Source organism: Trachinotus anak, unplaced genomic scaffold, assembly GCF_046630095.1.
Source record: "Trachinotus anak isolate AG129_WGS33_773 ecotype Australia unplaced genomic scaffold, CSIRO_AGI_Tana_v1 ptg000025l, whole genome shotgun sequence".
Lineage (NCBI taxonomy): Eukaryota > Metazoa > Chordata > Actinopteri > Carangiformes > Carangidae > Trachinotus > Trachinotus anak.
The window spans coordinates 12,465,319-12,478,896 of record NW_027273876.1 but is presented as its reverse complement, the minus strand read 5'-3'; the positions used below and the strand labels follow the sequence as shown (position 1 = coordinate 12,478,896).

Genomic DNA, 13,578 nt, shown 5'->3' with positions numbered 1-13,578 from the left:
CTTGAATTGAGCTGACAAACGCATGGAAGCCAGCGAACTATTAGAGCACCATACCACTAAGAGAGGAGGGGCAAGGCAAAGTGGTACCACAGACAGTTTTCTCTTTCCACTCGCTCTCAGTTAGGTGGCATGAGATAATAGGGAGAATGTGATTTGGGAGAAACTGATCCAGGGTAATTTATCACATTGGGGAGATGTGGTAACACCCAACTGCACATAGAAGAGTGTGTGCAATACAGTGCCAGCACACACACACACACACACACACACACACACTATAATGTTATTTACTTCCCAAATCCAAGATGAGCACTGACTGACTCAGTGAATCCAGGAAAGACATACAGTGACCGTGTAATGTTCAGGTGTCTGGGCTGCTGAAAACCTTATCTCTGCTGTCATCAGTCACCACATCACATGACATTGTAACCCACTAATAATTCTGCACAGAATCTCATAATTCACCGTAAAACTCCACTTAAGACTCCAACTGGCTTCCTCTAGGACACAGAAAAGCTGATAAAACCTTGTGGAGCCTGGATCTTAACGCCCTGTATTAGTATACTCTGTATTGCAGCACTAGTGCTGGCAGTAAGGGTTCATGCCTCACTGTTTGATTGGATAAATGGTTGAATGGAAGGCAAAGGAGTGAATGTGAGAGTATGCATGTGAGCCAGTCTGAGTACATCTCTTTGTAATTTGCAGTAAATATTCATCATTATCATTTAAGTGAATGAGCCTGAATCGCTCATGTGAGTCCATGGCTGTGAATCTGTGTGCCAACGTTCGTTAAACTAAATGGAGGTTTTTAGAGGCCTGGCCTGACGGAGGTGGACATCCCTCTTGTATTATGTTTATGGCCTTGAAACAGCTTTAAACATACACACACGCTCAGGGCTCCCCACTTTCCCCCATCAACCCACAATTGAGCACGGCGTCGAGATTCCAATCAGTGTTGAGCCAGCAGACTGAGGGGATTATTTATGCTGGAAAGGAGACGGGAACCTCGAGGAGGGAGAGAGATGTGTGCGTGTTACTCGCATTTCTATACTTATGAGATCCAAAGGTCTAACTTAAGGATAGGAAGTTGAGGAAAATCCCCCAAATTAAACACTTTTCCAGTCACCATTTAAACAGCTGATTTACAGTTAAAGCTTGGGCTGATGGTTTAACTCATTAGGTTTCAGTTCGGGAAAAGCAATGAGGTGAAGTAGATGGTGCTGGGCATAGAAGCTGGGAAACACACATTCACATCCACATCCATACAAACAAATACCCCTTTCACACAGCAAAAATGAAGTGGGTTGATTGGCGGTCGATCTGAGTGCATCATCCAACCAGTCCTCTCCACTTAGGGCCTTTTCTACAAAAGTGATTTCAAAGCTCTGTTTATACACAGATCAAAAATTGTGCCAGTGTCCTGTTTTTTTTCCCATAAAAAAGTCACTTGCAATCTGCAGATGAATTTACAAGGCCTGCAGTCTTTTTGCAAACATGGGTCATAGGTGTGATGTTTCTTTTGATTGGCTAAACGAGTCAAAACTAAGTTGTTGAGTTGAACTCAGGTTGGACATTATTCACTTTGGTGACCACGCGTTTATATTCTGAACGGGAATTCAATTTAATATCATTGAGGAGGTTTTAATATCATTTATGGGAGTACTAAAAAAAAAAGCTGTAATGCCATAAACAGAGGCATTTCTGACTTGTCAAGTTTACAAGGACTTTGTTATGTTCTTGCTGAGGTTAAGGGCAGGAAATAACTTTAATGTCATGTTGAATCCTTTGCAGAATGTCTCATCTGGGGGAGAGGTGGGGGTCCATCCTACTTGCATCCATCCATCTTGCAAAGGAAGGGCCGCTGTAATGGGAATTTCGAACCGCAGGATATGCAGAATGTTAAGCTGGCCACCATCGTGGATCCTACTGAGCACTCCCAGTAACATATTTTAGGTTAAGCGGAGGACAATGCTGTGGAATCACTTGGTGAGAAAAACAAACAGGGAATTTCAATCCAAAACGTCAATCTGTGACCCTGGATTGGTGATGGCAGTTGAAATGCTGAGTTGGCTTGTTTGTACCAAAATCATTTAATCCTGAAATCATATTTGTACTATTGTGAGCCAAAAAACGCCAAAGTGTTGAGATGTTTTTGGGAAAACTGATCAAATTTTGATGTGTGGTTTCAAACTGGAGGGAGAGGTTTGGTAAAGAATTCAATTTGTTGTGCAACATAATAGAAAGATGTTTTCCCTGAGAGCTCCCTCAGCTCGTGTGGTTGTGAAGATGGAGGGTTTGTATGCTATGTTGTTACATGTATCTGTGTGTGAGTGTGTGTGCATGTTATTGCATTTTTGAAGCCAGAATGGAAAAGGCTATGCATCACAGAATAGAAGTGTTCAAGTCCTCCAAATTAAGCTCTCTGTCTTTTTTGCATCTCTCTCTCTCTCTCTCTCTCTCTCTCCCTCTCTCTCAAACACACACACACACGATTATGGCCAGGATGCCTTACCAAAACAATGGCTGTCTCTGCCTGCTCAGTTCTTTGGCCTGGCAGCCGGCTCTTGGGAAGTTCTCAAACAACCCAACATCTCTGCAGCCAAGCCACATCAAATGAGCACACACACACACACACACACACACACACACACACACACACACACATACGAATAGAGGGATAAATGCTGCTAACATTCACACAAGTATACCCTCTTCATCTAGTGAAACACACAGACACACAGCATGAGAACAAACACACACTTCGCTGTTGTGAACATGCGTGCACACATACACACTAGATCAACTGTACAAATAGTCGCACACTCAGATAGTGAGCCAGCGGCAGTCTCCTCCGGCCCGCTGAGTTAGCTCCCTCTCCTACCACCATTACCACTATTGTAAATACTCCTCAATATGTATTTACACTGGGATTTCAGACCCCTGGAAAAAAATGAGGTGAAAAGAAAAAAGGCTGGAAAAACAAAGGAATGTGTTTCACGTCGGTCAGACAGCAGGAACCCTCAGTCTTATTATCTTTCTGCTAGAATTTGTCTTGGATTGTACCTCTGGGGGATGAGATAGAGTCATGCGGTGGGTCTTCTCTCTGTCACTGTCTTTTTTTTTCCTGCTTATTTCCAACTGATGCAAAAACCAGGGACAGAAAGACACAAGAGAGAGGATTACGACTATTTCTTATTCTCTTCTTTTACAAAATTACTTTTGATGACATCACACCCACATTTCAAAGAGTTCACATTAGTTTGCAGAGGACAACTGTTATATGTTAATGTCAGCACGTGTGCATCTTTGCAGCTCATTAGCCTATATTAGCTCTAAATATTCATAATATAAATGACTGATTCCTTCTTTCCCTCTGATCTGAGACATACGCTGCTGTGTCTGATCGGCTCCATTCAGGACTGTGTGTACTGTACACTGAATGAAATTAATAAAACCCGAGGTGTCATCAACACTGGGCCATGAATTAACTGCTGCAGGGCTTTGGCTCCTGTGTCAGCTGTAACCACGGCAACAAGCAGCTACTGCTGGGAGGAAAAGTCCTTCGACTGTGGGGAGCGTGGCAGTAAAACAACCGCAGGGTTTGAGGCGCAGCGTCTTTGGAGGGAAAAGAGGGAGAGGAATTAGAGAGACGAAGGTGAGAGTCTGAGGTTTGAACACAGGGGTCATGAAAAACAAAGACGCCTTCAGCTACATAAATGTCAAATCTAATATTAGACCATAAAAGAGCAGTTGGTTGAGAAATTAACTTTACTGTGATTGTTAGCTTGTCCATTATCCTAAAAAGTTGTTTTTCAAGTTGTGTGTGTGTCTATATATATATTAAAGGAAAGAATTTATATATATATATATATATATATATATATATGTATATAAACATTATGGATAATATAGTATATAATGTATATAACATTTTCCATATGCCAGGCTTTGTAATGTAAAGTAACTGAGAAATTACACAATATGGTTTTATTATCTAAACAAAACTTTAGGTCAGACACATGGTTGGTGAACAAATATCCCCCATTGCTCACCTGAAGGTATTCCATCTCACATACACACAGACAGACAGACAGACAGACAGACAGACAGACACACACACACACACACACAGACACACACACACACCTACGTCAACCCCATATGAGAACAATTACATGCCCTGCTCCCGTGAATAAATTAGTCCAATCAAGTTCTCTCTTCCCTGACATCCGTACCTAAATCCCTCGCTCCATGAAAAAAGCAAAGCATCCCCTCGCTTCCAAAGACACCCCCAGTGCCCCATCCTCCCATTATTCCCTCCTTCCTGTACTGTCTGCACCCAGGGAAGTAAGAAAGACAAGGTCAGAAAGATGAGAGAGAGTTAAGAGAGTAAAGTTTTTTATTTCAGGACAAGCTTTCAAACTGCAAAAATGAGATATAAAACAAGTGCAAAAACCGCAGACATAATTACGTAACTATCCAAAGGCAAGTCCAGCTCATGGGTTTTGAGCTGCTTTTTAAAAGGTGTTCCCAGTGTCCACAAAGACAGAGAGAGAGAGAGAGAGAGAGAGAGAGAGAGAGAGTCTCAGATCCACAACTTCAAAAGTGCAGTCAGCTTTGGATTTAAAGTTGTTTAAAAAGTAGAGCAGGAAGTTGAGGTTAATTTAAATGTTAATTACAACAGTGAAAACTGTGATGAAGTTCATCAACAACAACAACAGCATGAGAGATAAAAAGACAAATAAAAGTAAAAGCTCTGTAAAATCTCTTGATGAAAATGCATTTAGACATGCACAATAAAAAATAAGCCAAAGTAATGACCACTGATTGACCAGTAAATGTTTTTGACAGTTAATGTTCATCCATTCATCCTCATTTTAAACAGGTTTTTCTCCCTCTGTGCCCCTGAGCTTGGTAGGCAAAGTAGAGTTAACAAACTAATGTGAGGCATTTCAGTAGCCTGGTAATAAGCCTTGCAGAGCCATTGTAAATCACTTGTGATCGCTTGCTAAGGTGCGTAAGTAGAAAGTTGCAGTGGTCCAAGTGGGACAAAATGGAACAGCTCAGCAATTTTCCTTCATTAATAAGAAGTGGAGCAAATCAAATCCTTGACAGCAATAAATGAAATAGCCTGACAGGGGCACAAATGAGCACTGTCTGTATTCCATCTGCTTCTGGGTTCAGGAAATGACTGAGTCTTTTATGGACTTTAAGTAATTGTATAAAATCATTCTGTTGACATGTTGAGGCTAAGTATGACTAAATGTGTTTGACATAAAAAAAGATATACCTTCAAAACTACCGATCTTCCTGAGGGGAAGCAGAACAGAAGGCAGAGTAGGAGCCAGAGCAGAGAGTGATTGTTAATATAGAGAGGGATGAGATAATACAGATGGGATATTACAGAACATGCACTAATACTCAGTCAGACGGGCAAACATGTGTAGACACACACACTGATGTATTAAAGATGAAATGCCTGTATGTTGTTGTTTATCCCTCAGGTTAATGATAATTTTGAGATGGAAAACATGTAGATATGTGTGTGTGTGTGTGTGTGTGTGTGTGTGTCTGCATCCTCCACAAATCAATGTGTGTAAATGTGATCATACTGAAAACTCTTCTCTTTCCCTCATTCTACAGCCGACTCTCGTTTCTTGACATCCCATGGTGGCTCTACTGGTTCCTCAATACAGCTGCTTGTCTCCTGGCAACCAATGTTTCCCATTATGGCACATCGAGTACTCACTGTGCCAGCACCCATAACAGACACATCAGAGATATGATTTAAAAAAAAAGTATAGATTACATCTATGATGCAGCACATGTACCTCTGTTAGTGACTTCTGGACCAAAGGGAGTTCAGCCTTAAAAACACAGCCCACCATGTGATTTTCACTTTCAGGCAACATGTGAAGCCGTCTTTGATTCAGACTGATTATGTTACCTTTGTTAAAGATCCAAGTAAAATACAGCTGGGTGTTTTTAGGACAACACACACACAAATCTCACACATATAATACACACTCATATAATCTCCATGTTTCACTGGGAAAGGCCTGTTGCTATGAAACCATGTGAGCACAGACAGTTCAAATGCACAAGTGAAAGCTGTATTTTAGTCATGGCAACATATGATCACATCTGAGACAAAGTTAAACAATCAATAGTTTCGAGAGCACCTGGCTGTCTGAGACGGCGTAGATGTACTCAAGGGGGAAAAAAACAAGATTACACTTAATGAAGCTTCAATTCAAAGCAATGGTGAAGCTTTCAGGGGAAGACAGCTAATAGAAAATCTTCTAATTGTTTAATTGGCTAATTGATCCAAAGAGAGGCATCCTGAAATGTCCTCCACTGGGGTAAAGAGAAAAAACTGGAAAACTATCTTAGGTGCACAGACCATGCTGACTGCTCTGCTGATAGGGAGACACACACAGGAGATAGATATGCTGTTAAGATAAGTACGGGTGTCCATGGCTTTGGTTGCTGGGTAACTAAAATATACAGCTATCTTTGTTTGATTTAAGTTCCTGCCCCACATGTCTTTCAGCATGTGCCCATTGTGACTTCGCAGTGATATGCAGTGCACGTCAAATGTTGGGTTAGTTTAACACAGTGATCTCCGACATGCAAAAAAGGCAGATTTTCCAATAAAAGGCTCAGTGTTTATTTGGTCCTATTATTGGCCCCAAGATAATGCAGTAGGAGATGTTACGGGCAAGCATAATGATGTAATTAGTCAAGCCAGAAGTTACTGAGATGCTCATATAGAGTCTTTGTTGAGTTCACATTAAGAGCCAATAGAAGCAATTTAAAGGCAACAGATCAGACAAGAACTGAGGAACTGAGGAAATAAAAGTATCTCAAACCAAGACTCCTTGCTGTTATGTTGATTTAGCAATCTTCATCTGGCAGTGTATTTTGTTGATATATGCATACGTTATCTCACAGCAAGAAGGTCCTAGGTGTGACTCACAAATCCACAGCAAGTGTCATGGTCAAGGGATCACATTGCAGAAGCACTCAGTTACACAAAACACACGCCCCTCATCTTTACTTCCACAGAGAAACTACATTTCTCTCATGATTTCACAGAACTCATTTCAGCAGAACAAAATCTGGGAGTGCTTTTGTTCCATGTGGCAAATGAAAGCAGATTCCTAGTCTGGTCAATGCAAACAGTGCCATGCTGAAACACTGGAATGACTGAGAAGTATTACTGTTATGGAATGGATTATGGATCAGGCTTAGACAGACTTAACTTGCTTTTCAAACATGCATACTCACATCGGAATTCACTGGCGTCTAAACGCAGATGAATCACGTCAAATACTTCAGGAACTTGTGTTACCTTGAAACACTCCTGAAAACTGAGCTGCCTCATGTTCCTCTTTATCCACAATCCTACACTGGATATAATCAGTTATGCTAATGAGGCCAGTAATGGTTCCTTTTTTCATGACAAAATACTGTATTTGTCTTACATAAGTCAAGATTAGAGAAAGGAAACTTGCAATATGTTGTTACAACAAGACAGAATGACAACCAGCGTAAACATAAAGCAACAAGGAGATTAGTTGCTGTTGCCACAGCAAGAGAACATGGCAGCAACATCCATGTCTGGCATTACATGAAGTCTCTGAGAGCCATTGATTTTCAATCATGTCCACATCCTTTGGCCTCATTTCCTAATCTAAAATTAGGAGGGGAAATAAAATGCAGGCAAAACAGAGGAAAGAAAGGATGGATGGAAGGATGTAAAGACATATGAACAGATGGGACTTACTTCTTGTGCTGATTCTCTTTCCGGTCGGCAGAGCCAAGACTCTGTGAAATAGAGCAGAAAAGCAGACATTACAATCTCAGATAGTCAATTCATGGTTTTCCATCCGTAAATACTCACTTACACTTCCCTACACTTCTTTTACTTTTTCACATTTATATAGGCTCAGATGGCTTTATCCAGCAAATGTCCACCAATAACACTAGCAAGCACTGTATATTTGGCAATCAACCAAGATTTCAATTAAGGAAAAAAGTCTAATAAAAGTGTATTGCAGGTAGAAAATTATGTGTAAGCCTCTGACATAAAAAAACAAACATGTAGTCAAGGTTCTGCACAAAACTTACTGGCCTCAGTCAAAGCATCAACAAGTTACTTAACCTGAAAAACAGTCCAGTTACACAAACACTAAGACAGAGATATCCTGCTTTCTCCCTTAATTGAGTTAGGTTTATTACAGTCTAGGTGACCTGCAGTTAATGTATGTCTCTACCCGCCCACTAATCCGAACATTTACCTTCAAGGCAGCACCAATCAAATGATCAATGTCTCCTTGTAAGAGCCAATTACATGGGTAATGACCTTCTCTCTAGTGAAAATAATTAGCTCCCTCACCACAATTACAAACACTTACCCAGTAGATTTACTTTATTCACATGCATTTATCAAAATGTACAGGAAGGAAAAAGTGTGAGTGAGAGAAATGCGTTTAAAAGCCATTTCCCCAAAGGTGAAGTCAGCTGAGTTCAGACACTCAGGTGCAAAAATAATACTTCCTGCCAGCTCTGCTCAACAGGTGATGCTTGAATGCATCCCTCCAGCACAGGCACACATGCACAGCACACACACTGACACAAAAACATACCTATACACACAGGAGCAGTCACACACACACACATAGTATCCCCCTGCTGCCCACATCTTCTGGAGGTGTATAGCTCTCAGAGGCGACACATGCTGAGACTGACAGAGGTGTGCACATAAGACACACAGACACTCAACACATACACACCAAAGATAAATACAAGCGCACACCCATAACTGGCCTGAGGCTGGAGACATTTTTGGAGTGAAGTTCTGTTGCTGTTTTGCATTTTCATCTTTGCCAAGGAGGCTAATTCAGGCTCCTTGAATGGGGGCGGGCTAAACCGTTGCCTCCCACTACAAAGCTTCATCACCAATAGCACCTTGGTACTCAAAGAAACATCTGATCCTCTTTGTGAGTGGGCCAAGCCAATGCTGTCAGTCATTTGACAACATTATCTACTTACCATTAAATGCAATAAACTAGGATGAGTACTTGTGCAGAGGTGGTGACTGGTTGGCTCATTTGCCCTAAGAATGTAATCTTTAAAAATAGGGGATGTTCAAAGTAAACTAACACTGGCAAGTAATATATAAGAGATGCAAATTGTCTTTAATCCCTGAGATCCATCTTAAACTAATGCTGAATTGAAGTAAACGCAAAATCACATGGATCTTCTCCTGAGTATATTCGGACACCAAAATCCTTTATTTTCCTGTCCCAGAATGCATTGGTTCACTGTAGACTGGGGGGCTGGGTGCAGGCAGCATGCAGCTAACCATAACTTCACATTGTGAATTATCATATATAGTTTTGTGAGGACACTGAAGCCGCTGTCTGTCAAAGTGTTTCAGTGGTGCAGTGCGAGTGCAAGTGTGAGCTTAAAAAGAAGAGAGGGAAGGCATTCCTCCGCTTTGAATCTCATATTGAACATCAGAGAGAACTGTTGTTTTGAGTGTGAGTGTGTGCATGCCTGCGTGTGTGTGTGTGTTTTATATGAGCGGTACAGTGACATTTTCACCAGCAGGTAACCCCTCTACTCTGGCGTTTTGAGTGTGTGTATGTGTGTATGTGTGTGCTTTTATGTGTGCAGTGCAGTGACATTTTGACCAGCGATTGACTTCACTGCGTGTATATGTCTGCATACCAGTTTCATCCTCCTGGTGGGGACAGGATGTGCCATACAGAGTGACTGACCTTTCACCTCCCAGCTCCCCCATGGTGCCCTCAGGTAGCGCCACTCTACTGAGAGGTAGGTGTCCTTCATTTGAGGGACAGGTCTGTGGAGGGGATGCTGGTACCGTGTATTACTCCTATTTTAGAGCCACCTATCATGACTGCATCAGAACATGAATCATGCTGAAAGTCAACTGAAAATGTGCTGACAGCTAAAGTCACAACAGTATTATATTTTCGGAAACAGTCATAACTTTCTCTTTGTACAGTTCTCTTTATCATTACATACAGAACATGTGTGAACAACATATTTTTGAATTTTTTAAGTTTGTGTTGTCCCCCCTTTTCAAGAAAACAGTCCCATTCTACTGAAATTGAATAACCTTATTTGATATTATCATGACTGATTTTTGAGCAATTACAGCCTGTTTCCATGTGAATCACTTCGTCAATCAGTTCGCCTGGATCTGATCATTAACTGATGACATTTTGCCTTTATGAGCAACAGCCTCTCACAAACTTGGTTCACGGTGTTCATGCAACTTGTCATCTGCACTTTCTCTCCTCTCTCCACCTCTAACCGCAGACAGCAGCACTAACAGTAACTAGAATAGGAGGAAAATTCAAATCAGGACTAAACAGCTCATGTGTAATCTCCGCTGCTCATGCAAAACCTGTCCCTCCTCACAAACCAACAAAACAAAAGATAATGGTAGCAGGAAACATCACACCTGACAACTAGCAGAGCTTTTCTTAACACCTTATGCAATTATCTTAATAATAGTGGGGAACACAGGGGAGATAATTAGCTGGCTTTGAGTGTAGGACATATCTCTGTCAGCTGCACAGTGGATGACAACAGTTTAAAATTTGCTGTTGTAGGTATTCATATTTAAGGGTGTGTGGTGCAAATGATGCACAAACAAAATTCAAAAATGGAAGGGATTATGTGGGTCTAATAATATTAAATACGCAAAAATCTGTCATCTAGCTAGTCCTCAAATCATTCATGAGATTTCAGTTTTAGTAACAGGCATCTTTCTTAGTGTGAGTATGGAAGCACTTTTACAGCAGGTACCAAAAAAAAAAAACAAAAAAAACTTGGCATTCCCTCACAGCTGTGAAATTGCAGTGACAATATATATATTGTATTCTTGCTAAATCCCTAAAAATCACAATCCGCTTAACATGTTTCTTCAAATACTGACTCACAAACAAGCAAAATTACACAAGCAGCGAAACACATAAAAACACCATCAAATGTGTTAAATACCGTCACTTTGCGTCCATTGATTCCAGCACACACATACCTGTGGAGGGCTACCCAGTGAACCCAGTCGGAGGACGTTACTCCACTCTCCCTGTCTTCTTTTTCTCTCTTGTTTCCAAAGCCCAAAGTCCTCACTGTGGCGTTTCAGCGGCAGCTCTAATTGCTGTTCACCTGTCCAACTCCTAATCTAACCCTCTCGGTTTTCCTCTCGTTCTGTCTAAAGCTGTTGGTCACATGAAGGTTTGCGAAGGTTTGGTGGCTGCTACCGCCACTGACTTGTTGTACTTTAATTGTGGTTGCTAGGCGATAAGCTTCTCCAATTCTGCACACAGTGAGAAGGGGAGGACAAGAGAGGAGGGGGTGAGGGGGTGGTGGGGGAGTGAGAGAATAGGTGGCGGGGTGTGTGTGTGTGTGTGTGGGGTGGGGTGGGGGGGGGTGGTAGGAGGAAATGCTCATTATAGAAGCAGGAGCCTGAAGAGAATGATCGGCAGGGAGGGAGAAGGTTTACAGGAAGGGAAGAACTTGTGCAGATGAGAGATGTGGACGGATGGAGTGGGAACCTTACACAGCAGGTTCACTTCCTTGTTGTTACTCTAAGACCACGTTATCCAACTTACAGCAATTAGGGTGGAGCAACAGCAAACCTGGAGGATCTGACATTAATAGTTAAAACAGAAAAGCATTTAGAAAAATATTCTTTCTTCTTTTCCTCAATATGCCTGAAGATTGTTTGTTTGGGGTTGGTCTTGACTTTATGCTCATTAAACGTAGAAGAATTGACACTACAGCTTTGTTTTTCCAATTATCTTTGGAACGACAATCAATCGTATCAGAATCAGAATCAGAATCAGAATCAGAATCAGTTTTATTGCCAAGTATGTTTTCACATACAAGGAATTTTTCCTGGTGATTGGTGCAATTGATCAGCAACAGTGGGGCTCTCTAGCCTTGTTGATGAGGCTAATAGCAGATGGGAAGAAGCTATTTTTGTGGCGAGAGGTTTTGGTCCTGAAGGACCGCAGCCTCCTGCCAGAGGAGGAAATAAGCGAGAACAAAACGTGACACAATGTAAGATTTCTATAGGCAAGAATAGCAGTTAGTCATCAGCAAACAGTGGTATGGTATTTTAACAAGATTCCAATATGGCAGTGCTTTAATAGATAGTGATGCATGTCTAAAAGATTCCCTCTAAACTGTACTGCTGAGACACCATGAGAGTGGATGAGCTCACTTCAACATATAAACACTCTGTTAAACTTGTCTTTTCCACAGCAAAGACGACTGCCTCAGAGTAGAGAATCTGACAGCCCTTTTTTACGAGTACCTTATACACACCCTGTGCTGGTGCTTGTCACATGAAGCTGAACCACGTGGGACCTGTTGACATATTCTTGAGTCAAGCCCTTTACATCACTGTGGACTGATCTGAAGGTGCACTGTCTATGCTGGCTGCTGATGAGTTCTTCACCCACAGGCATCAATTCAAAAGGAGTATGAGACACACAAACCAGTATCCAGATGTGGGGAGCATTGGTTAGGACCAGTAAGCAAATCATGCTTCGTCTCACACTAACAGCCCGCATGCTCAAACTTAAGCTCAATCAATATCAATCAATTTAGTAATGAAATCTACATTGTTCTTAGTGGCTGGTGACCTTCAGCATGACTGTGGGTAACTGCTGTGGGTGCGTTTCTGTGAACATGTGTATGTATGAGAGACAAAATGTGTGTGTTTGGTGTTAGCATGGTGTATAATGACTCACTGTGTGTTTTCTGTGTCTGGCTGTGGGCACACACAAATCTCTGCCACCTCATTGTCCAGTGAGTACTGTGCAGCCTGGGCACAGACCGGTATAGGGAACATTAGTCATAGCTGGTGGAAATGTCAAACATGCTGGCATTGCTCTTAAAGCATACACAAGAAATACTGTCATGCTTTCTTTTTTTACCCCCCCCCCCCCATTCCTACTTATGTCCATCCATCCATCCCTCCACCCACCCTTGCTTCCCTTAACAATAAAATCCACCTGCCAATTTCTGGAGCTGAGACTACAGGAGATGCAAGCACCCAGCATGCACCACTGAGGGGCCACAGCAGGTCGTCCCAACACCTGTCAGTCAGGAGAAGCCTTTCTAATTATATCTCACACACATAATTATACACACAGTACGGTACAACCAATACATGTAGATGCACACCCACACACACCTCTCATTCTTATGCACACACACCTCCACACACATATTTAGCAACTTCCTTGAAGGGCTCTCAATGGGATCCTAGTGGCCTTTCAGTGTATCCTTCCTATACAGGCTCCTGGGAAAACAGTGTGACAGCTGGCTCCAGGATGCACACTCTGCACCAGCAGAAAGCACAGCTTTGGCTCTTTTAACTTTTCGCAAAGCCACTGTGAGAGATACAAGTCTTCCAACTCTGAATCCAGCAGGCAATTACTGGCCAGAACATTAGCCAAACTGTGACTTTTATGCCATTTACACCTTTCTACTGTCCCTTCTGGTAGCTGTTACATGATCAGGGAC

The 13,578-nt window shown here is 41.9% G+C and overlaps 1 protein-coding gene across 6 annotated transcripts in view; it reads right to left on the bottom strand.

Annotated features, from left to right (window-relative positions):
• Positions 1-13,578, bottom strand: part of ankfn1b (ankyrin repeat and fibronectin type III domain containing 1b) — a 124,349-nt gene that overhangs the window by 40,037 nt on the left and 70,734 nt on the right. For 4 of the 6 annotated variants that reach the window (XM_071463010.1, XM_071463009.1, XM_071463011.1 and 1 more), the window contains exon 5: positions 7,790-7,830. In XM_071463010.1, the coding sequence (XP_071319111.1) occupies positions 7,790-7,830 (41 nt within the window). Of the gene's footprint in view, positions 1-7,789; positions 7,831-9,788; positions 9,929-11,077; positions 11,328-13,578 lie in introns of those variants that run through there. The other 2 variants (XM_071463014.1, XM_071463013.1) reach the window with 2 other exon arrangements.